We start from the raw sequence: 22,935 nt of genomic DNA, 5'->3' as shown, positions 1-22,935 counted from the left end.
CCCCAGCTCAGCGCTGAGACACACGGGGGGGGGGGGGCCCTGTCCAGCTATGTGCACCCCCACCCCCACCTCTGCCAGCTGGGGATCCAGAGCCAGGCCTGGGGGGGCTAGCAGAGTGGCAGCAGGTGGGGTGTTGGGGTGCATGTGGGGTGCTGGGGTGCTCAGAGTCCCCGAGAGAGGCAGATACTGAGAACAGAGGTCCAGGGCGAGGGACACAGAGACCCTGAGAACGAGGGGAGATACAGAGGCCAAGAGTGAGGGGCTGGACACCCACAAGCAGGCCGGGGAGACCGGTGGTGGTGGTGGTGGGAGACGGACACTCAGAGGGGGTGCAGGGGCCCACGGAGGGAGAGAGACAGAGACAGACCCAGAACCAGTCTCAGTCCCCGGGGTCGCGCCGGAGGTGGGGGTGGGGCTGGGGCGCAGAGCGAGCAGGGGAGAGGTCCTAACGCAAAGGGGGCTCCCGGGAGCCTCTGGGGCCAGCGAGGAGGGGGGGGTGAGGACGCAGGCGGCAGGTGCGTGGAGAACGGAGGAGGAGGAAGGGGCGGGCCCGGGGGTGGCGGCACGTGGAGATGCGGAGGCCGCTGCCGCGGGCTGGCTGGGGAGAGGCGGGGACGCGCGAGGGAGGAGGACCCAGCCCAATGCCCCGCGCCCCCTCCAGCCCGGCACGTGCCTCCCCAGGCCACCTGCCCGGGGCCCTGGCCGCGTGTCCGTGCCCCCGCGCGGCCGAGCCTCGGTCTCTCCCTCGTCTCTCCGCGCCCCCCGCCCCGAGTCTCTGCCTCGAGCCTGCACCTGCGGGTCTCTAGTGCTCCGAGTCGCCCCTCACCCCGCGCAGACCCCCGCCCCTTGCCCGGCCCCCTCTCGCTCCGCACGGTGGGGGCGGGGGCGCTGCGGCGGGAGCTGCGTGTTCCCAGCGCAAAATAGACTCCCGTTGCCATGGCGACTCGAGAGCGGCCTCCGAGACGCGGTGCTGCGGGCTGGGGGGCGACACCTGCTTCCGGAAGGCGGGGGCCGGGGGCGCCGACGCCCGATCCCAGGGGCTCCCGGAGCAGGGGGTGCAGGGAGCCGCTACGTCGGGGCCGGGGACCAGGGACCGGGCTCCCGGGGGCGTGCTGGCTGGGGGGGGGGGGTGACACCTGCATCCCCAGGGGTCTCGGCGGCTTGCGTCTTAGGCCACCGAAGCTGGGAGGGGGCGAAGGCTGAGAATCCCGGGCGGCTGTGAATGGGGGGTCCTAGGGTCCCAACTCCCAGACCTCCAAGGGGAGCTGCAGAATTCTCGGGGCCCCGAGAGGGCCCGCGGACCCTGCCTCTTAGGGGGGCAGAGACCCCCGCTCGGCAGCAACCGTCCGTCCGTCCATCCACCCGCTTCCTCCTCGCCCCCTGCCTCAGTTTCCCCTCTGCACCGGGGTGCGGTCGCGCTCACCTCGCTTTCCGGATGCGGGGTGCCGGCGGCGAAGGCGTGGGGGCCGCAGGAGCGCGTCTGCGAGCCCGCGGGGCTGGGCGCGCGCGCGCCGGTGGGGGCGGCCGGCGGCGGCTGGGGCGACCCCGGCCGGCGGCGCTCCCCGTGCGGATGTGGCCGCGGCCAGCCCTCGCCCTCGCCTGGCGCCGGCTTGCAGCTCCGACGAGGCACCGCCCCCTCCCCACCTGCTGGGGACCCCTCTTCCTCCCGCCTGGAGCCCCCAGTCGCCCCCGGGCTACCCCCCAAACCCAAGAATGGTTCGGTCCACAGCCACATCAATGTTTATTCTGCGAGATCGGGTCTCACAGTCGGTGACATTCCCACCCCCTCCCCTTCCCGCCCCTTGCAGCGGCCCGGGGCCGAGCCCCACCCCCACGACTCCCTCAGCCAACTCCCGGCCAGCTTCCAGGAGTCTCATTTGCATTTCCGGGAGAGGCCGTCCAATGGGAAGGCAGAGCCCCGCCCCCTCCCGAGGGGGCGGTATTCCTGGTGGACCGCACCACTCTTGGGAGGCAGGGATGGGGGAAAGCGCTTCCACCAAGGTCCGGATGACTGGAGGGTGGTCTCCCTTTGAGGCAGGGTGGGAGATCAGCCGAAGAGGGGGTTCTGGCCCTGGAAGAGGCCCAGCAGCCCACTGTCCGGAGCGGGTTCCTTGATGATCTTTTGGATCTGTAGGGGCACCGGGATTCAGTGTGACAGACAGATCCAAGGGACACTTCGGCATCTTCATCAGCTGGCCAAGCTGACCACTTCTGGTTTTCCTGGCCTAGCTCCTAACTGCCAAGCGTCCTGGTCGGCTCTGCTGGCCGGGCCCAAGGGCACATGCTCAGTGCTGGGGCTTCTGGGGGACACCTTCCTCTTCCTCAGTGAGCTCATCGCCCCTGCCCGTTTGGGGGCCCTCAGGCTCTGCCCCTGTGCCTCTCAGACAAGAGCAACCAGCCCCGGGCCATGCACCTGCCCGCCCGCCCACCCGCCACCTCCACTGTGGTCCAGACCTCCCATTGCTGCTGGCCTCACCCAAACACGCCAGCCACACTGACCCACCGGCCACCAGGCAGCAGCATAGACAGCTCTGTGAGCTGGCTGGAATCCCCAGTCTTCAGGGCAGACGGGGCTCCGGCGGCTGCATGCCTCCCCTCCGCCCAGACCGGTCCTCACTGGACCCTGCCGGAGGCCAAGCCAGCGCTGGCCTTCCCCCTAGGTGTCCCCTTAGCCAGGAGCACCTGGGGACCGACGGCTGCCCCTGCAGCTCCAGCTCCCTGAGCCCCCCTCCTGGCTCTGCACGTCCTCAGCTCCCCAACAGGGCTCTGCCTTTGTCTCTCCTGGCCCCGGGGAGTGGGGGTGGCCCTGCTGCTGCCCCCCACCACCACGGGGTAGCACGTGGCTGACACACAGCAGTGCTCACCAAGGGGCAGACCTCGGGGGACAGGGCGCCTCAAGTTCCCGAGAGCCAAGGGGTTGAAGCAGGTGGCGTCCTTGGGCAGGCCCCGGGAGAGTGCCAGGGAGCCCACGTGGGCAGTGCATGCCAAGACTGGCGGAGGGGGCGTGGGACAGGGCAGAGGTGAGGCAGGCATGGGGGTGTCAAGGGTCTCCCATCCCTCTAACGCTGCCTCCTCCAGGAAGCACTCCCGGACTCCGCCCCCACGGTCCCTTGCTGTGGTCCTTAGGGACACCTGGCCCCCTCCGGCTCCGTTACTTGGCAGCGCAGCCTCCCCCACCCCCCCAGCTAGGCTCTCCCTGCAGGGCCCTACCTCCTTGAACTGGGGATGGGCGGCGTCACCCACGAGCTGCAGGATGAGCCCCTCACTGGAGCAGAGGAAGGCGCCGCTCTGCCGCATGCGGGCCAGGGCCACCAGCCGGTCCACCTGGCTGCAGGAGGGAGGCGGGCGGCCGTCACCTGGTGCCCTGGGCTCTCCCTCGCCCTCACCCCGGGAGGGGCCCTCTCACCTGCGGGAGGAACAGGCGTCTGCCACCACGTGCACCTGCAGCCCCCGGTCCAGCAGGTCCAGGGCGGTGTTCTGGGGGCACAAGAGTGTCAGGGCCGACCCTGGAGGGGAGCAGGGGCTGGGCCAGGGCTGAGGACCTGGTGTGAGGTTGAGGGTGCCTCCCTGGGGCAGGTGTCTCCTTTGGGGCAGGTGTCTCCTTTGGGGCAGGTGTCTCCCATCAGGACAGGTGTCTCCCTGGGGCAGGTGTCTCCCATCAGGACAGGTGTCTCCCTGGGACAGGTGTCTCCCATCAGGACAGGTGTCTCCCTGGGACAGGTGTCTCCCTGGGGCAGGTGTCTCCCTGGGACAGGTGTCTCCTTTGGGGCAGGTGTCTCCCTGGGACAGGTGTCTGCCATCGGGGCAGGTGTCTCCCCTCGGGGCAGGTGTCTCCCTGGGGCAGGTGTCTCCCTGGGGCAGGTGTCTGCCATCAGGACAGGTGTCTCCCTGGGACAGGTGTCTGCCATCGGGGCAGGTGTCTCCCATCGGGACAGGTGTCTCCCTGGGACAGGTGTCTCCCATCAGGACAGGTGTCTCCCTGGGACAGGTGACTCCCTGGGGCAGGTGTCTCCCTGGGGCAGGTATCTCCCTGAGACAGGTGTCTGCCATCGGGGCAGGTGTCTCCCTGAGACAGGTGTCTCCCTGGGGCAGGTGTCTCCCTGAGACAGGTGTCTGCCATCAGGACAGGTGTCTCCCTGGGACAGGTGACTCCCTGGGGCAGGTGTCTCCCTGAGACAGGTGTCTGCCATCGGGGCAGGTGTCTCCCCTCAGGGCGGGGCGCCGGGGGCGGGGCCCAGGCTCACCAGGATGCAGGCCTGCGCCTCGATGCCACAGAGCAGCACGGACTGCAGCTGAGGCCGGCTGTCCAGCTCCTGCTGCGCGGCGGGCACCATGCTGAAGCAGGTCTTGCTTAGTGGCCGCAGGCCCTCGGCCCCCAGCTCTGGCACCGTGGGGCCCAGGCCCTGTGGGTACTGCTCTGTCAGCACAGCTGGCACCCCCAGCAGCCGCGCCACCTGCACGGGGCGGGGGCAGAAAAGTCTGGGTCTGAAGGAGGCACCAGGACCTGGGCTTCCAGGTCTAAGGGAAGATAAGTGGGGCTGGATCCCTGGTCTGAGGGGGGAGGCTGGGAGTGCACTGCTGGTCTGAGGGAGGAGGCTGGGTGTGCACTGCTGGTCTGAGGGAGGAGGCTGGGTGTGCACTGCTGGTCTGAGGGAGGAGGGCTGGGCGTGCACTGCTGGTCTGATGGGGAAGGGCTGGGCCTGCACTGCTGGTCTGAGGGAGGAGGCTGGGCCTGCACTCCTGGGTCTGAGGCAGGAGGCTGGGGGCCCCGGTCTGAGGGGGGCTGGGGCCCACCCTGAGCATGCGCGCGGCCACCGAGACGATCTGTGGGAAGTAGGCGATGCCGTGGCGGAACTTCTCCTGCATGTCGCACAGGAACAAGATGGAGGACCCAGGGTGGACTCGGCCCAGGCCAGGCCTTGCAGCTGCCATTTCCTAGGGAGGCTGGGAGAGGGGCCGGGTTTAGGGTCAGGTGGAGAGTGGGGAGCTTCTGGGAGGTGCCCGGCTCCTGTCCAGGGCCTGTGTACACTTGGGGCGCTGGGGGCCCCTGGCATTCTGTGTACCCATGAGCCCATGTAGCGGCTGAGCCCCCAGGTCTGGAGGAGGTGGCACTGCCCTGTCGCCCAGGCACAGCCCACAGCACACAGACTCAGAGGCCCCACCCACGCCAGACGGCAGAGCAGGAAACGCCGGCGCTGGGGCGGCCAGGAGCCCAGGGGGCTGGACTCTGCAGGGGTGGCCAGGAGCCCCGGGCATGGACTCTGCATAGGGGGGGCAGCCAGGAGCTCCTGGGCACAGACTCTGCGCGGTGGGGGCGGCCAGGAGCCCAGGGGGCTGGACTCTGCAGGGGTGGCCAGGAGCCCTGGGCATGGACTCTGCATCGGGGGGCAGCCAGGAGCCCAGCTCACAGACTCTGCGTGGGAGGCCAGGAGCCCAGCGCACACTCTGCATGGGGTGGCCAGGAGCCCTGGGGGCTGGACACTGCATGGGTGGCCAGGAGCCCAGGGGCACGGACTGTGCTTGGGGCGGCAGGCTGGCTCTCCACTCTGCACTTTACTTTACTTTATTATATATTAGAGAGAGAGAGAGAGAGAGAGAGAGAGAGATCTTCTGTCCACTGGTTCAGTCCCCAAATGTCCACAACAGCTGGGCCTGGGCCAGGCGGAAGCCAGGAGCCAGAGCTCCTATGTGGGTGGCCGGGACCACAGGCCTTGGGCCATCATCTCCCGCCTCCCAGGCTCCTTAGGAAGCTGGAGTTGAAAGCAGAGGCAGAGGCTGGTGCCGCGGCTCAACAGGCTAATCCTCCACCCTGCGGCACCGGCACACTGGGTTCTAGTCCCGGTCGGGGCGCCAGATTCTGTCCCGGTTGCCCCTCTTCCAGGCCAGCTCTCTGCTGTGGCCCAGGAAGGCAGTGGAGGATGGCCCAAGTGCTTGGGCCCTGCACCTGCATGGGAGACCAGGAGAAGCACCTGGCTCCTGGCTTCGGATCAGCGAGATGCAGCAGCCATTGGAGGGTGAACCAAAGGAAAAGGAAGACCTTTCTCTCTGTCTCTCTCTCTCACTGTCCACTCTGCCTGTCAAAAAAAAAAAAAAAAAAAAAATTAAAAGGGGGCAGGCACTTGGAGAGTGAGCCAGTGGCTGGAAGCTCTCAGAGTAAGCAGTGTACTTATTTTCATTTTATTTAAAAAGAAGCAGGTGGATTTGCCATCTGCTAATTCATCACCCAAATGTCCACACCGGCTGGGGCTGGGCCAGACTGAAACCAGGAGCCGGAGCTCCCCCGGGCTCCCCTGGGCTGGGATCCGGCCCTCACTGCTACCAGGAGCCAGAGCTCCCCCGGGCTCCCCTGGGCTGGGATCCGGCCCTCACTGCTACCAGGAGCCGGAGCTCCCCGGGCTCCCCTGGGCTGGGATCCGGCCCTCACTGCTACCAGGAGCCGGAGCTCCCCCGGGCTCCCCTGGGCTGGGATCCGGCCCTCACTGCTACCAGGAGCCTGAGCTCCCCCGGGCTCCCCTGGGCTGGGATCCGGCCCTCACTGCTACCAGGAGCCTGAGCTCCCCCGGGCTCCCCTGGGTGGCTGGGATCTGGCCCTCACTGCTACCAGGAGCCGGAGCTCCCCCGGGCTCCCCTGGGCTGGGATCCGGCCCTCACTGCTACCAGGAGCCGGAGCTCCCCCGGGCTCCCCTGGGCTGGGATCCGGCCCTCACTGCTACCAGGAGCCTGAGCTCCCCCGGGCTCCCCTGGGCTGGGATCCGGCCCTCACTGCTACCAGGAGCTGGAGCTCCCCCGGGCTCCCCTGGGCTGGGATCCGGCCCTCACTGCTACCAGGAGCCGGAGCTCCCCCGGGCTCCCCTGGGCTGGGATCTGGCTGCACATCAGCAGGAAGCTGCAGTCCAAGCAGAGGAGCCGGAACTCAACCCAGGCGCGGCACGACGGGATGCCGGCATCCTAAGGGGAGTCTTCCCTGAGTTTTATGATTTGTATTTCACAATTAGAAAAGTTAGGGGCCGGCGCTGTGGCGTAGCGGGTAAAGCCTCCACCTACAGTGCTGGCATCTCATATGGGCGCTGTTTCGAGTCCCGGCTGCTCCACTTCCGATCCAGCTCTCTGCTAATGGCCTGGGAAAGCAGTGGAAGATGGCCCAGGTCCTGGGGCCAGATGCATCTGTGTGGGAGACCTGGAAGAAGCTCCTGGCTCCTGATCCGCCCAGCTCCGGCTGTTGTGGCCATCTGGGGAGTGAACCAGCGGTTCTCTCTCTGTAACTCTGCCTCTCGAATAACTAAATCTTAGAAAGAAATAAGGGGCCGGCGCCGTGGCTCACTTGGTTAATCCTCTGCCTGCGGTGCTGGCATCCCATATGGGTGCCGGAGTCTGTCCCGATTGCCCCTCTTCCAGTCCAGCTCTCTGCTGTGGCCCTGGAGGGCAGTGGAGGATGACCCAAGTGCTTGGGCCTGCACCCCATGGGAGACCAGGAGAAGCACCTGGCTCCTGGCTTCAGATGGGTGCAGTGCGCCGGCCGCAGCGGCCATTGGGGGATGAACCAACGGAAGGAAGACCTTTCTCTCTGTGTCTCTCTCACTAACTCTGCCTGTCCAAAAAAAAAAAAAAAAAGAAAGAAAGAAAAAGAAAAAAGAAAAAAATAGAGAGAAAGGGCAGAACCGGCGAAGCACCTGCCTGCATTGCTTCCACAGGGGCTGCGACTCCCACAAGGCCCCACGGCCACCCCGTCAGCACCTGCACCCCTGGCTGCGGGGTTCCCGCGGCCGTGTCCCTGCCGTATCCCTGCGTGTAGCACCCGCCGCGCGTGCTCGCGGCTTCACCCTGCCTCCTCCTGCTTCTCCAGGCCCACCGCCCACAGGAAACGCTTTGACCACATGAGATCACGTGAACGCCGAATGAGTGGGCAAAAAAAAGAAAAGGGTGAGCAGGCGGTCGGCTAAAACAAACCCTTACCCTGCCACGACTTCCGGGGACCTGGTCGCTCTGGGTGAGCGCTCCCCGAGGAAGCCACCAAGCTGGCTGCCAGGCCCCTGGCCCCTTGGCCTCGCCCTCGGGACCACGTGCCCCGCCCCGGGGGGGCCCTGCTGCACCTGTGTGTCCACCTGGACTGCACAGAGTGGGCGTGGGGATCCCCAGCTCCGAGGGACAGCTGCGGGTGGGGGCAGGGAGGTCCGATCCGGGAGCGGGGCGTTGGAAGCAGTGCAGCCGCCAGTACAGGGGGGCCATGTGGGTGGGGCTGGGCTTGGGTCCCCGTGGTTCCCAGGGGCACTCAGAAGGCCGGGAAGACCCCAGACCGTGGCTACTCGGACCCTCCGGCCAGGAAGCCCGCCCTGAGTTCCCGGGTCTGAGCGTCCACGGCCGGGGCACTGGTCACTGTGCAGTCCTCTGCAGCCACAAAAACGAATGAATGGATGAATGAGAGCTCGCTGTCCTCGGAGCAGGAAACAGTGCTCCAGAGAGGGCTCGGGAAACAGCGCAGGGCCGGGTCTGGGAGGCCCGGGCTGCACCCGGAGCGAGCCTGGGCTCTCTCTCCGCCCTCTGGCAGGTGCGGCAGCCACGGGCCCCGCGCGGGGGGCAGAGGGTGCACACTGATTTTCCCTGTTGTCCTAGTCCACTGCGCTTGAATTTCGGTGACAAACATTGTGTTATGAAAGTGTTATGAAAGGTTCACGTAAGGCTACAGACCTGCTAGACCAGTCCGGGGCGTCCGAAGTCAAAGCAGGGGCCCCGGCCGGCTGAGCTGCCACCTGCGGCGCCGGTTCGAGTCCCGGCTGCTCCACTTCCCATCCAGCTCCCTGCAAGTGCAACCGGGAATGCCGCAGAGGATGGGCCAGGTGCTTGGGCCCCTGCGCCCATGGGGGAGACCCGGAGGAGGCTCCTGGCAGGGGCCTGGCCCAGCCCTGGCCGGCGTGGCCCTGCAGGGGTGCAGCAGCCCGTGGACGCTCTAACTCCGCTGTGTTCAGCCAGGTGCCGGCCTCGGGGGCGTTATGTGCGCTGTGTGTCTGTGCTTGGTGCGGTTGCCGGCGGGGCACACTTCCAGAAAGTTTCCAAGACAAAAACAAGGAAGAGGACTTGGGTGCCCTGGGGGCAGAGGCCAGAGCGCTCCTGGGGCTGGGGGCGCGGGGAGTTGGGGCAGCCGAAGACCCCGCGTCCCGGACGGGGCGGGGGTGCGCCCGCGAGCTGTGCGGGGCGACCTCCGGGCCGGACACAGGCTTGGGGCGCGTCCAGAGGGGCCTCGCGCGACCCCGGGGCAAGGTCCACTGGCCTGCGCCCCGCCTTCTCCCTCGGAGGGACGAGGGCCAAACCCACGGCCCGCGCGGGGCCGAGGCGGTCCGGCCCCCCACCCGGCCAGCCGGGGCCGGAGGGGCCACGCGCCTCCTCCCCGCGGCGGAGGCTCAGTTTCCCCGCGCGCTCCGAGCGGCGCGGGCTGCGAGCGCGGACTTACCCGGAAGGCGCCGGGTTCCCTCCCGAGGACACTCACCTCGGGGCAGCCGCACTTCCGCTCCCAGACCGCAGGACTAGGGTCCCACGCAAGGTCACCAGACACGTGGCCCGCCTCCCCTCCGCGTCCCGCCCACCCTGGCCGAACCTCCCAATCGGTGCTCGCCTCGCTCTGTCCGCCCCCTTCCCTTCCGGCCAATCCGTGCTCACCGCTGCCTCCGCCCCCCCGGCGGTTCCGCCCACCTGGGCAGAATAGCCCTATCAGCGCTCGCCAATTTTGTCCGGTCCCTCCCTTTCGACCAATCTTCGCCCTCAATGGAGGGGCCGTGCCTGCTAGGCTGTCGGTCCTAAGGACATGATTGGTCCGCAGGAGGGCGGCGGGGCGGGGAGTTGGAGCAACCGACCAATGGGGAGCCGCGGCTGGCGTGAGTGGCAGGGGGCGGCACTGGGTGGTCGCGGGGCGTTCGGATTCCAGCCGAAAGGGCAGGTTCCTCGGCTGGGCCCGGTGCAGACCACGTCACTGAGGGCCGGAGAGAGAACGGGGGCGAGGGGACGGGGAGAGGGAGGCGGTGGCCAGAGCAGGGGCCGGGGCCTGGGGCCTGGCGTCCGAGCTCTGCTTGCACGGTGTTTGTAGGATTCGGACTCTGGGCTTGGACGTGGGTGGCGAGAGGTGGACAGCTGCCCGCGTCGCTCTGGGAGTAGCCTCGGGCTACCGTCCAGCCGTCCTCCGGACACGGGGCGCGCCCCTGACCGCCCCACCCCGCAACACCTCCCCGCTGTGCGTCCAGTCTGAAGCTGGAGGCCCCGGCGGCTTTGCTTTGCGGTCAGGTTTATTGCCAGCCCTGGGGTCCGGCCGGGGGCAGACACTGGGCGGAGCGGCGCCAGGGAGGGGGCGTGAGAGGGAGCCCCCCGCCCAGGAGCAGCGGCGAGGCTGCACCCGCCTCCTGGTGGGCCTGGGCTGCCCGCGCTGGCCATCAGGGGCAGCAGGCCCCCCAGCCGTCCAGGACCCCGGGCGAATCCCAGGCACAGGGCACTTCCCACCTGTCCGCCCAGCCCCAGGCCGCTCCCTCCAGGGCATGCTGGGTGTGGGTCAGGGCGGCAGGGGCAGGTGGCACCGGCCCAGCTGCGGCCAGCGGAGGGGCGGGGCTCTCTGGGGCCAGTGTGATGTCCTCGAAGAGGTCCAGGGTGGCGGCGTCCAGGGCGGCGAGGCTCAGGCTGGGGCTGGCGTGGGGCCCCTCCGTGGGGGCCTCGGCGCAGGCCACCCCCAGGAAGGGGGACGGTGGGGGTGGGGGCGGCCTTCGGGGTGGCGGTCTCTGGGGTGGCGCTTCCTGGGACAAGATGGACAGGGCCAGGCGCTGCGTGGCCGCCTCGATCATGGCGAACTGCCTGCGGAGATACGGGCGTTAGCTGGGTGGCGGCCCCCGCTGGGGGGGCCAGATCGGACCCCCCTCCCCACCTGATCTCTCCGGACCGTTCAGTGTTTCTAAGTCTGCACAGGTGCTGGGGTTGTGCACTGCACAAAATATCCTAGAGAAGGGGTGTCTCTCACTCTTGGGTGGGCTGTGGGCTGGCGGTGGCCCTGGGACTTGGATGGCCTTGGATTCCACTTCCAGAGCAGCTCTTGAGCCCGCCCACCTCGTGGCATCTGTGTCACACCACTGTCACCACACCGGCCCCCCGGCCAGCAACCCCCATGGGTCTCCAGCTGCCGCGGGCTGGGTTGTGTCCCCCAAGGTTGAATGCCAAAGCCCCAGCCTGCAGCACCTCAGAGGAGAGCGGATGTGGGGACGGGGCCTTGAGAGGTGACGAGGGTGAGACAGTCGCTCCTGTGGGTCCTCGTCCCCTCTGGTGTCCTCGGAAGGGGACTGGGGACCCAGGCATGCACAGAGGAGCCACCGGTGCAGCCACGGGGCGAGCTGCACACTGGACGTGGGTCCCGGCACCGGGAGGGAGTCCGCGGCTTGGTGTGAGACTCACAGTGGGGGCCGCGGGCCTGCCTTTGTGTCGGGAAGCGGAGGGGTCGGGATGGCGGCTTCGGCCGGGCCTGGGTCACTGCTGGGTGCCTCGGGAAATCCACCCAGTGCTCACTGGTGGTGCGTGTGTGCTAACCTTCCGTGAGAGATACACTTAAAAATACAGGTGGGGAGGGGCCGGCGCTGTGGCACAGTGGGTAAAGCTGCCGCTTCTGTGCCGGCATCCCATATGGGCGCCAGTTCTAGTCCCAGCTGCTCCACTTCCTACCCAGCTCTCTGCTGTGGCCTGGGAAAGCAGTGGAGGATGGCCCAAGTCCTTGGGCCCCTGCACTCGCATGGGAGACCTGGAGGAAGCTCCTGGCTCCTGGCTTCGGATCAGCACAGCTCCAGCCATTGAGGCCAATTGGGGAGTGAACCAGCGGATGGAACACACATCTCTCTCTCTGTCTCTCTGCCTCTCTGTAACTCTGCCTTTCAAATAAATCCTTTTTTTTAAAGCCCATGTGTGGGGTGGGCACGGGGGTGCCGTGGGTGTAGCCACCTCCTGTCTGGGTTTGAGTTGTGATGCTGCTCCCTGCTAATGCACACCCCGGGGGGGCAGCAGAGGATGGCCCAAGTGCCTGGGTCCCTGCCACCCGACATGGCGGACCCAGATGGAGCTCCGGGCTCCTGGCCTCTGCCTGGCCCAGTCCTGGCTATCGTGGGCATTTGGGGAGTGAACCAGCATATGGAAGATCTCTCTCTCCCTCTCACTTCCTTTCAAATAAACAAAAATCTAGCCTAAAAGGATGTATTTATTTATTTGAAAGGCAGAATGACAGAGAGGGAGGGAGGGAGAGAGACAGAGAGACAGAGACAAAGAGCGAAACTGTCCATCCACAGGCCCACTCTCCAGATGGCCCCAACAGCTGGGGCCGGTCCAGGCTGAAGCCAGGAGCCAGGAGCTTCCTCCAGGTCTCCCACGTGGGTGCAGGGGCCCAAGCACTTGGGCCATCTTCTACTGCTTTCCCAGGCCACAGCAGAGAGCTGGACTGGAAGAGGAGCAGCCGGGACTTGAACCAGCGCCCATGTGGGATGCCGGCACTGCAAGTGGCGGCTAGATCTGCTGTGCCATAGCGCTGGTCACAAAGATCTGTGTGCGTGTGTGTGTGTGTGTGTCTATCTCTCTATAACTCTGCCTTTCCAGTCAATCAATCAATCGATCGATCTCAGACACGCAGGTGACGGGAAGGCACTGAGTGACAGTGCTCGGACCTGGAGGCCCTCGGGGAAGGCCGGGATCCTGGGAGCCCTGGTTCTGGGCGTGCGGGTGTGGACACGGGGTCTGGGTGGGCTCCACAGGGGCGGGCTGGAGCGGCATTACAGGCCAGCTGGGAAGACGGGGCCCTGTGCGGGGTGGGGGTGCTGGGGCAGAGAGCTTGCAGTGAGGGACGGGGTTAGGTCGGGCCGGCTCCTGCTCCTACTTTGCTTCAAATTGGCTTTGAATCTTCCGGAAGCAGAGCTCGGGACGTGAGCTGGGCCTCTCTGCGGTCCCTCCCTGGCTCTGTGGAGCTGATTCTCACTGCTGTAACTTTCTACGGACTCACACACAAGCGCGTGTATGGTGCCTGGCATGCTCAAGGGGAGTTCAGACAAGTTCCTGGAAAAACACGATTGAGAGATGTTTATTTTGGGGCCGGTATTGTTGTATTAATGAGTTAAGTCACGGCCTGCGGTGCCAGAATCCCATGTGGGCGCGGGTTCGAGTCCCGGCTGCTCCAGTTCCAATCCAGCTCTCTGCTGTGGCCTGGGAAAGCAGTAGAAGATGGCCCAAGTCCTTGGGTCCCTGCACCCACGTGGGAGACCCAGAAGAAGCTCCTGGCTTCAGCTTGGCTCAACCCTGGCTGTCAGCGAATGAACCATTGGATGGAAGACCTCTCCCTCTCTCTCCCTTTTCTCTCTCTCTCTCTCTGCCTCTCTGTAACTCTGCCTTTCAAACAAATAAATAAATCTTTTTTTAAAGAGAGATAAGTTTATTTTGACGCATAGAATTCAAAACCCATGTGGTTTTTCCCCATAATGTGCATTTCCCATGAACTTCTGGAAGATCCCTCATATTGTCATACAATTGTTAGATACCTTCACCACCATCACCACCACCACCATCCTCACCTCCAGTGTCAGAACCATCACCACCACCACCATCCTCACCACCACCACCATCCTCACCACCACCACCATCACCATCCTCACCATCACCATCACCACCATCACCATCCTCACCACCACCACCACCACCGTCCTTGCTGTCACCATCCTCACCACCCTCACCATCACCACCACCACCACCACCATCCTCATCCTCACCACCACCACCGTCCTCGCCATCATTGCCTCCATCACCACCACCACCATCACCATGCTCACCACCACCACTATCCTCACCACCACCACCACCATCCTCACTATCATTATCACCACCATCACCACCACCACCACCACCACCATCACCGTCCTCGCCGTCATCGCCTCCATCACCACCATCCTTACTGTCATCATCACTACCATCATCCTCACCATCACCACCACCACCACCATCCTTGCCATCATCGCCTCCATCACCAACACCACCACCACCACCACCACCATCACCATCATCCTCACCATCACCACCACCACCATCACCATCATCCTCACCATCACCACTACCACCACCGTCATCGCCTCCATCACCACCATCCAGCCCCTGGGCAGCTGGGTGGTGGCGAGCGTGTGCTCTGGACTCTGGCTGTGCAGCCTTGGGCACACACGGAGCCTCTCGGAGCCTCCACGCCTGTAGCAGGGCCGGGGACCGAAGCAGCATGCGGGTGACTTGGTGGCGACAGGGCATGGGTGAAGCCTTGGCGGGTGTGTGGGGGGAGCGCAGGGCTGGGGGGAGGGAGGCCGGACCGGACAGGGCTGGGCTGACAGGGACGGGGGCAGGGTCGCCAGGTGCGGGGGTGCTCAGACCCCCGTTCCTTCCCGAGCCTCCCACTGCCCCCCGGAAGGCCGCTCAGAGAGGCTGCCCCAGACCCTTCCTCAACTTCCCCTCCTGCAAGAAAGATCCCCGTGGCCTGGGGTCAAGAACTCAGAGAAGGGGGGCTCCTTTGGCCCCCAGTGCTTGCTCCAAGGGGCCCCGAGCCCCCGCTCCTGCGTGCTTTGTCCACGTCCAGGCCCAGTGGACGGCACAGCCACGGCTCGCAGGGGTGCAGCCCAGGGCGCTGGGTCCGTCCCCGATGCGGCCGATGGCCACTTGCAGGTGCTCTGGGGCCTCTCCCGTCCTCTCCCCTGCAGCCCCGGCCGCCTCCTGTGCCCACTGACTGCGCCACTGCTTCTCCTCCGCCATCTTGGCGGGGCTGGCGCACAGTAGGTGCTGTTCACGTTCAGCCCCAGGCTCGCCCCCCACCCTGCCGACGCCTCACCTGCAGATCTGGTTGTGCAGGAACCGTCTGTGGTTGGGCCTCCTTTTGGGGGGCTTAGAGCGCCGGGGCTGCAGGGCCCGCAGCATGTGGGCGGCCGCCCCGCTCACGAAGGCACACAGCTCCCTGGGGCCGGGCTCGGAGACCTCGGGGGCTGCGGGTACGCCGGGGTGCATGGCTGGAGCAGAAGAGGCGCAGGTGGACACGGCCGAGGCGTGGGGTGGGGAGTATGGAGGTGGGGCCCTGGGACAGGACAAGACCTCTCTCTGTGCCCCGCGGTTTGAGGGGCCAGCAGGTGAGGGGCTGATATAGGCAGGCATGGGGCAGGGAGGGGAGGGGGCTTTCTGCGCACCGCCCCCTCCCCATCCAGTGCCCAATTACCACATAGCTGGACCTGGGATCCGGGCTGGGCGCGTGGGCAGGTGCAGAGAAAAGCGCCTGGAGATAGCCAATTAAGGGGACAAAGGCTTCCGGAGGGAGGCGAGGCGGCCAGAGCGTGTCAACCGCAGCGATTAGCGTGGAGGACCCTTAATTGGCGTCCTAGGGAGGGGGCCGGAGGGAGCCTCCGAGGTGTGGGGCCGACGCCCACCCGCCCCTGCCGCCTTTCCTGGCTCCAGGGGAAGCCAAGACTGGTCCGCAGCTTTCTCCCCAGGGAGGCTACCGAGGGGACGTGGGGCCTGGGTGCTGGTGGCAGGTGCACAGCAGGCCCAGCCGGGGCGTCAGGGACTCTCTCAGGGGTTTTCCAGGGTCTCCAGCCCCACTGCGACCCTCGGGCCTGTCGGGTGTTCGGTCCTGACCCCCCCCCGCCCCTCCCCCGGGACTGCATTTCTTTGCCTTTTGTCGTCCGCTCAGCTCTGTCGCTCGGCCTCCCTCTATGTCCTGGCCGCGGCCCAGAGGGGACGGCGGTGCAGGCGCCCTCGGCAAGGGGCCGTGGGGGCGCTGGCGGGTGAGCGCAGCATGGGGGCGGCCGCCGCACCTGCCTGCTAACACCTGCCAGGCCGGGCCGGGCCGGGCGCACACCTCCGGAGGCTCCACCAGGGGGCGCCCGCGGTCCGGCCCAGGGTGCAGGGCGGGGCGCCAGGTGAGACTCCCTGGTTACCTGCGCTTCCAGGTGCTAACAGGTGTCCGCCGGGCTCCCGGCTCCTAGCCCAGCCGGCTCCGCGACGGGGGCGGGGCTTTGGCATTTATTGAGCGCCTACTGTGTGCGGCAGTGAGCAGGGCCGCCCTGGAGGACCCGGGAGGAAGACACCCAGAACCGGGGAAGATTCCAGCCCCCCTGGGACGGGAGACCGCGGGAGGGCGCGGGGGGAGCCGCCCCGGATCGGGGACCCTCTGGGAGGCGCTGACCACGCCGAGGGGCCGGGGAGCGGCTCCCGGTGCTCTGTGGGCGGGGGGTCTGGGGTAGACCCCCCCCCCCAGCCTGCGACCCGACTTCCTTGGCTCCGGGTCCCCAGAGACCCCCTCAAGTCTACACGGAAGGGCTCAGCTCAGAGCCGGCGGGGGCCGGGGCAGCCCCGTTGCTCCAGCCACACCCCCCCCCCCACTCCCTTTGGGCCTGGACAACGCCGGACACGGCCTGGCCGGAGATTTCTCCCCGGAGCGTGCCCCGAGGGCACTCGCCACCACGACCAGCAAGCGTCGTGGACTGCGAAGCTTTGTGCACTCCTGGCCTGAAGCTGGACCCCGCGGGCCTCCCGCCGCGCTGGGCGAGGACCGGGTGGCCGGGGCACGGGGCTGGCACAGAGATTTGCGCCTCCGCGTCCGCCCTGCCTGGTAGCCCGCTGGGCAGCGTGGACGCCTCCTCTGTGGCCAGTGTTTAACGAGAGCAGAAGTGAAAGGGACGCTGCTCTTAGGCAAACAGCGCGCACTTCGAAACGCCGTTGGACAACCCTGGCCTGCGGCCCGGAGAACTACAACTCCCAGGATGCCACGCGCCGCCGGCGCCCGGGAGCGCGGCGGCTCGGGGCGGGGCCTCGGCGCGCGCGCGTCATGACGCGCGACGGCGACGTCGGGGTTTGTGTGCGCGAGAGGCCGCCGATAAAGGTTGGGTGCCGCGCGCCGGGGGCCGCCGGGAGGGAGCGCGCCCCCGCCCCCCTCCCCGGCCCCCCGTCCCGCACGGCCGCTGCCGGGGCGCCCCCTTCCCGTCGGCCCCCGCGGGAAGGCCCTGGGGCTCCCCGCCCTCGTTCCCCGGGTCGGGGCCGCAGGTGAGACCCGCGGGGTGGGAGTTGGGGGAGGGACCGGAGGGCGGAGACGTTGGGGAAGCGGTGAGCGTGAAACCGGAAGGGGTGCCTTAAAGGGAAGGTCGCTATTTTACCGCCGACTCGTGCCCGCTGGGCCGGCGCCGCCCTCTTAAAGGGCCAGAGGCTGCATTTTACAGAAGCCGCCCCTCTTGTTTATTTCCCCCCTAAAAGGAGTTGTCTCATTAAAGGGCCGTGTCGGCTGCGTAGGTAACGGCAGGAAAAGCTCCCCGGCCGCTCAGTGGCGGCGCCCTCTTAAAGGGGAAGTCCGACCTGCTGGAAGGGCGTGGACCGGCCTTGGAGGGGCCGGCTCTGCTCCGTGCACCTGCGGGGCCGCGGCCGCTCGGACCCCGGCGATGCTCGGCCTTCTTAGAGGCGCACCAGCTTCTGGGCACGCGGGGGTCCCCGCAGAGGCCTCGCCTACCGTTTCAAGGGGGGGGGGTGTGCTCATTCATTCGTTCATTCATTCATTCTTCAAAGGGATTCGTTCCCTGGACACAGCCCCCCGTTTCTGCTTCCTGGGGAAACCGTGGCCGAGGCCGAACCCTGGGTGGTCCTCTGCACGCTGGGACGGCCCTGCAGCAGGGGCTGTCGCAGTCGGCCTTAGGGGCGGTAGGCGAGGGTTGAGCAGGCCCCAGAGTCAGTCTGGTGACATCTGGAGCCGGTGTGGTGGTCCCGGCTGCGGGGGCGTGGTTGGCGCTGGCGGCGTGCACGGGACAGCCCCACGGGACACTCTGGCCCGGCCACCGCCGAGGGGACGAGTGCCATGGAGACCCGGATGAGGCTGGGGCAGAGGCTGGGGAGTGTCGGCAAAGACTTGGGGGTGAGGCGGGGGCTGGGGACGCCGGCGTGCAGAAGCCAGGCAGGTGCCCCAAGGAGGGAGCAGTGACCCGCAGCGGAAGGCACGGAGGGGACGGGGCCGCAGGCTCAGAAACGGGAGCTCTGGGAGGTCTCAGGGCAGCGGAGTGGAGCGGCCTCCCTGGAGGTGGGGTTAGGAAGGGGCAGGGGCAGAGGCCTGGCGCGGCCTCCGGGAGAGGAGGTGGCGGCACAGGTGGGCCTCCAGAAGTGGCCGGGTTCCGCAGGGGACCCTGCTGGCGACCGCCTCCGAGAGCCAGGGGGAGAGAGGCGGCGAGGAAGGCCGGGCGTCCCTGGTGCCACCTTCAGACAGAAGACGGGGTTGAGTCGGGGCTGAGCAGGCACAGGAAGCTGGGGTGGGGTTGGGCAGGGGAAGTCCGAGGTGTCCCAGGGCCACGTGGCACAGCCTGGCAGGGGTGTGCAGCCCTGGGAGTGGAGACTTGTGGGAATGCGAGGGCACAGGCCAGGAGGGCAGTGGGCTCCGCGTGGGGGAGGGGTCTCAGCATTCTCCATTGCGTGGGGTGGTCCTGCACCCCTGCAGCGTTGAGAAGGACCCTTGGCCTCACCCGAGGCCGCCAGCACCTGCCCTGCAGTTGATAGACACCGGGGCTCCCCTGGGAGGTGGGAGCCGCTGGCTGGAAGGTGAGGGCTTCCTCTCCGGATTCCTTGTTTTCCCCGGAGCCGGCGTGGTCCATGGCAGGGTTGCCCGCTTAGAGCAGGAGAGGACAGGGTGCTGGAGTCTGGGGAGAAGAGAGGCTGCCAGGGAGCCTCAGAGCCGGGAGTGGGTGCCATGGGGCCGGCGGGCCACCTCGGGGGCCAGCATAGGCTGAGGGAGGGGCTGTGAGAATGGGGGCGGGACAGTGGCACAGGGCCCGCAGCAGCAGGGGCCACACACCTGGTGGTGTCCAGGGACTCGGGGCTCCAAGAGGGGTGAGCTAGGAGGCAGGGTGATGGTGGCAAGGACTGGCTGGAGGCCTGGGCCCTGCAGAGGCTGTGGGCAGACTGAAGGGTCAGGGTGAGGACGGCCGCAGCCCGTGTGGGGGCGCAGGTGGGTGAGGTTCAGAGGACGCGGCCTGGCTGTGCGGGCAAGGAGCACAGGCCTGCCGGCCGCGCCCAGGCTGCTCAGTCCGGGGACATGGCCAGCGTCGCGAGGGTGACCCGTTGTCCCAGTGTGTCGGGCGGTTTCCATTTTGACACTGGCAACGTCTTTTCCTGGGCAACCCTGGGCTGCTGGGAGCGCACATCCCACATCCCTGCGGGGTGGGTGGCCCGGGGAGGCGGCCAGTGTGGCCTGGGGCTGAGTGTAGCGCCTGCCGCTGACCCAGAATCCCTCCGCCAGGTGTGATGGTCGGCTCCCACGCGGACATGGCGCCTGCCTCCACCGCGGAGGGGGCCGGGGAGAAGCCGGGCCCCGCGGCCCCCGCAGCCCAGTATGAGTGTGGGGAGTGCGGCAAGTCGTTCCGCTGGTCCTCGCGGCTGCTGCACCACCAGCGCACGCACACGGGCGAGCGGCCCTACAAGTGCCCAGACTGCCCCAAGGCCTTCAAGGGCTCCTCGGCGCTGCTGTACCACCAGCGGGGCCACACGGGCGAGCGGCCCTACCCGTGCCCCGACTGCCCCAAGGCCTTCAAGCGCTCGTCGCTGCTGCAGATCCACCGCAGCGTGCACACGGGGCTGCGCGCCTTCACCTGCGGCCAGTGCGGCCTGGCCTTCAAGTGGTCGTCCCACTACCAGTACCACCTGCGGCAGCACACGGGCGAGCGCCCCTACCCGTGCCCCGACTGCCCCAAGGCCTTCAAGAACTCGTCCAGCCTGCGGCGCCACCGCCACGTGCACACGGGCGAGCGCCCCTACGCCTGCGGCGTCTGCGGCAAGAGCTTCACGCAGAGCACCAACCTGCGGCAGCACCAGCGCGTGCACACGGGCGAGCGCCCCTTCCGCTGCCCGCTCTGCCCCAAGACCTTCACGCACTCCTCCAACCTGCTGCTGCACCAGCGCACGCACGGCCCCGCGCCCGCCGCCCCGCCCCCGGCCCCGCCGCCCCGGGAGCCCTGCCCCGGCGGCGCCGGCAAGGTCCTGGTGACCGAGGCCTACCTGCAGCCGCCCAGCCCGCCCGCGCCCCCCGCGCCACCACCGCCGCCGCCGCCCGTGGTGCCCGAGTTGTTTCTGGCGGCTGCCGAGACCACGGTGGAGCTGGTGTACCGCTGCGACGGTTGCGAGCAGGGCTTCGGCAGCGAGGAGCTGCTGCTGGAGCACCAGCCGTGCCCCGGGCCCCAGGACGCGCCCCGCGCGCCGCCCAAGGCCGACCCGCCGGCACCGCTGGCCCCCGGGTCCCCTCTGCCCCAGCCCGCGCCCGCCGCCGCGCCCGGCTTCGCGTGTCTGCCCTGCGGGAAGTCCTTCCGGACGGTGGCCGGCCTCTCCCGCCACCAGCACAGCCACGGGCCGGCGGGCGGGCAGGCCTTCCGCTGCGGCAGCTGTGACGGCGCCTTCCCGCAGCTGGCCAGCCTCCTGGCGCACCAGCAGTGCCACGTGGAGGAGGCGGCGGCCGGGCGCCCGCCCCCGCAGGCCGAGGCGGCCGAGGTCACCTGCCCCCAGGAGCCGCTGGTTCCCGCTGCCCCCGCCCCGCCGCCGCAGCCGCCGGCCCCGCCTGCCCCGCCCGCCCCGGCCTCTGCGGAGCGCCCTTACAAGTGCGCCGAGTGCGGCAAGGCCTTCAAGGGCTCCTCGGGGCTGCGGTACCATCTGCGGGACCACACGGGCGAGCGGCCCTACCAGTGCGGCGAGTGCGGCAAGGCCTTCAAGCGCTCCTCCCTGCTGGCCATCCACCAGCGCGTGCACACGGGGCTGCGCGCCTTCACCTGCGGCCAGTGCGGCCTCACCTTCAAGTGGTCATCCCACTACCAGTACCACCTGCGGCTGCACTCGGGCGAGCGGCCCTACGCGTGCGGGGAGTGTGGCAAGGCCTTCCGCAACACGTCGTGCCTGCGGCGCCACCGCCACGTGCACACGGGCGAACGCCCCCACGCCTGCGGCGTCTGCGGCAAGAGCTTCGCCCAGACCTCCAACCTGCGGCAGCACCAGCGTGTGCACACGGGCGAGCGCCCCTTCCGCTGCCCGCTCTGCCCCAAGACCTTCACGCACTCCTCCAACCTGCTGCTGCACCAGCGCACGCACTCGGCCGAGCGCCCCTTCGCCTGCCCGGTGTGCGGCCGCGGCTTCGTCATGGCCGCCTACCTGCAGCGGCACATGCGGACGCACGCCCCCGCCGGCACCGCCGGCGCCCCCGCCCCCGCGGCCGGCCCCCACGCGCCTGCCCCGCTGGCCGCCGCCCCGGCCCCGCTGGCCACGCAGGACGTGCACGTGCTCCCGCACCTCCAGGCCACGCTCTCCCTGGAGGTGGCGGGGGGCGCAGCCCCGGCCCCAGCAGCCCCCAACTCGCAGACGTTTCTCCTCGTGCAGACCGCCCAGGGCCTCCAGCTGATCCCCAGCAGCCTGCAGCCCCCCACGCCCCCTGCCCCGCCCGCACCCCCAAAGCTCATCCTGCTGCCCTCCGCCGGCGCTGGGGCCGGGGGCGGCCGTGGGAGGCCGTGTGAGCGGGCAGTGGGGAAAGCCGGTCAGGGGGCGGGAGTCGTGTGGCTGCCAGGCGCCGGAGGTCTGGGGGGACAGGGAGGGGGCGGTGCAGGCGCCGGTGCCGGAGGGCAGAGCCTGATTGTTCTGCAGAACGTAGGGGGTGGGGAGGCAGGGCCGCAGGAAGTGAGTGGGGTCCAGCTGCAGCCGGCCCAGGAAGTGACCACGGTGCCGCTGCAGCCCGTGGCGGGCCAGCTCTCGGGTTCCGGCGGGGCAGCCGTGACCACCGAGGCCCCCAACCTGCTGGTGGTGCAGAGTGGAGCCGCGGAGGAGCTGCTCACGGGCCCGGGCCCTGGGGAGGCGGGGGACGTGGAGGCCGGCACGGGGGTGGTGCAGGACGTCCTCTTTGAGACGCTGCAGATGGACGAGGGGCTGCAGAGCGTGCTGGTGCTGAGCGGGGCGGACGGGGAGCAGACCCGGCTGTGCGTGCAGGAGGTCGAGACCCTGGCCCCCGGCCTCAGCGAGCCGCCCGCCCCCGGCCCGCCCGGCCAGAAGCTGCTCATCATCCGCAGCGCCCCCGCCAGCGAGCTGCTGGAGAGCGGCGGCGCCGGGGGAGGCGCAGCCACGCTGCAGCTCCTGGCCCCGCCGCCACCGCCGCCGCCCGGGCCTGTGGCTGCCCCCGCCGGGATCCCCGCCGCTCCCCCTGCCCAGATGGTACAAGTGGTCCCCGCAGGAGCTGGGCCCGGCGTCGTGACCCCGCAGGCCCTGCCCTCCATCCAGATCGTGCAGACCCTGCCCTCTGTCCAGCTGGTGCACACGTTTTGAGGCCCCACGGGTGTCCGCGCCCGCCTCACGCAGACCTCGCCTGCAGAGTGCAGGGCCTTCGGCCAGCTTGGTTAATAAAGACCGCGGATCTCTTATCGCTCTCTTTCTTGGGGTGTGGGGGCGGGGGGGAGGGGGACAGCGCCCGGGCCGGGGCCCCGCCTGGGAGCCCGGAGCCGGGACTTGCTTCATGTCTTGGGGCGCGGCACGAGCTCAGCTTCCCTGGCCTTAGGAGGGGGGGCCCGAACCCGGGTTCCGCTGCTCGTTCGCTGCCTGGCACCCTCCCCGCCTTCCCCCTGAAGAGGGGGGAAGAGACCCTCGCCCCTCAGGGCCCTGCAGGCCGGGGCTGGGGTGCGGGTCCCCGGGGACGGGAGCTTGGGCGCAACCCCTCCCGCGAGGGCCCGCGCGCCAATGGGAGCCCGCGCGCTGCCGTCACTGCCCTCCCGCGCCCGTTGCCCGGCGACGCGGGGACGTCGCGCAGGGGCGCGCGCCCACTCCTGCCCGCCGCGGCCGCGCCCCTCTCCCCGGGGCTCGGCGAGGTCACGTGGCAGAGTCACGGCTCGCAGCCTCGGGGCCCCATCGGGAGGCCTGGCTGCGGTGGCCGAG

General features: G+C 68.5%; 3 protein-coding genes across 7 annotated transcripts; 1 reads left to right on the top strand and 2 right to left on the bottom strand.

Moving 5' to 3' along the window:
* Window positions 1-1,780: 1,780 nt before the first annotated feature.
* Window positions 1,781-9,555, bottom strand: ISOC2 (isochorismatase domain containing 2). Of its 4 annotated transcripts, none has more exons than XM_062177724.1 (7): window positions 9,482-9,555; window positions 8,686-8,795; window positions 4,795-4,944; window positions 4,245-4,454; window positions 3,407-3,477; window positions 3,211-3,328; window positions 1,782-2,128 (listed from the first exon to the last, which is right to left on the bottom strand). In XM_062177724.1, the coding sequence occupies exons 3-7, from the start codon at window positions 4,930-4,932 to the stop codon at window positions 2,048-2,050; spliced, it is 618 nt and encodes a 205-aa protein (XP_062033708.1). In that variant the 5' UTR covers window positions 4,933-4,944; window positions 8,686-8,795; window positions 9,482-9,555; the 3' UTR covers window positions 1,782-2,047. The 4 variants fall into 4 exon arrangements, with proteins under 4 accessions (XP_062033710.1, XP_062033709.1, XP_062033708.1 ...); XM_062177723.1 differs by having other exon boundaries at window positions 9,446-9,525; XM_062177726.1 differs by lacking the exon at window positions 8,686-8,795 and having other exon boundaries at window positions 1,781-2,128; window positions 9,482-9,554.
* Window positions 9,556-10,415: 860 nt separating this feature from the next.
* Window positions 10,416-15,453, bottom strand: C19H19orf85 (chromosome 19 C19orf85 homolog). Of its 2 annotated transcripts, XM_062177719.1 has the most exons (3): window positions 15,233-15,453; window positions 14,855-15,094; window positions 10,416-10,827 (listed from the first exon to the last, which is right to left on the bottom strand). In XM_062177719.1, the coding sequence occupies exons 1-3, from the start codon at window positions 15,235-15,237 to the stop codon at window positions 10,416-10,418; spliced, it is 657 nt and encodes a 218-aa protein (XP_062033703.1). In that variant the 5' UTR covers window positions 15,238-15,453. The 2 variants fall into 2 exon arrangements, with proteins under 2 accessions (XP_062033703.1, XP_062033702.1); XM_062177718.1 differs by having other exon boundaries at window positions 14,855-15,453.
* A 1,557-nt stretch (window positions 15,454-17,010) lies between these two features.
* On the top strand, window positions 17,011-22,418 carry ZNF628 (zinc finger protein 628). Its single transcript, XM_062177662.1, has 2 exons — window positions 17,011-17,055; window positions 19,283-22,418. Exon 2 carries the CDS (start codon window positions 19,288-19,290, stop codon window positions 22,330-22,332), a length of 3,045 nt encoding a protein of 1,014 aa, XP_062033646.1. The 5' UTR covers window positions 17,011-17,055; window positions 19,283-19,287; the 3' UTR covers window positions 22,333-22,418.
* The last annotated feature ends 517 nt before the right edge of the window (window positions 22,419-22,935 follow it).

The sequence above is a fragment of the Lepus europaeus genome, chromosome 19 (genome assembly GCF_033115175.1).
Source record: "Lepus europaeus isolate LE1 chromosome 19, mLepTim1.pri, whole genome shotgun sequence".
NCBI classification, from domain to species: domain Eukaryota; kingdom Metazoa; phylum Chordata; class Mammalia; order Lagomorpha; family Leporidae; genus Lepus; species Lepus europaeus.
Note: the sequence above shows the minus strand (reverse complement) of the source record. Positions and strands in the feature narration are given on the sequence as shown.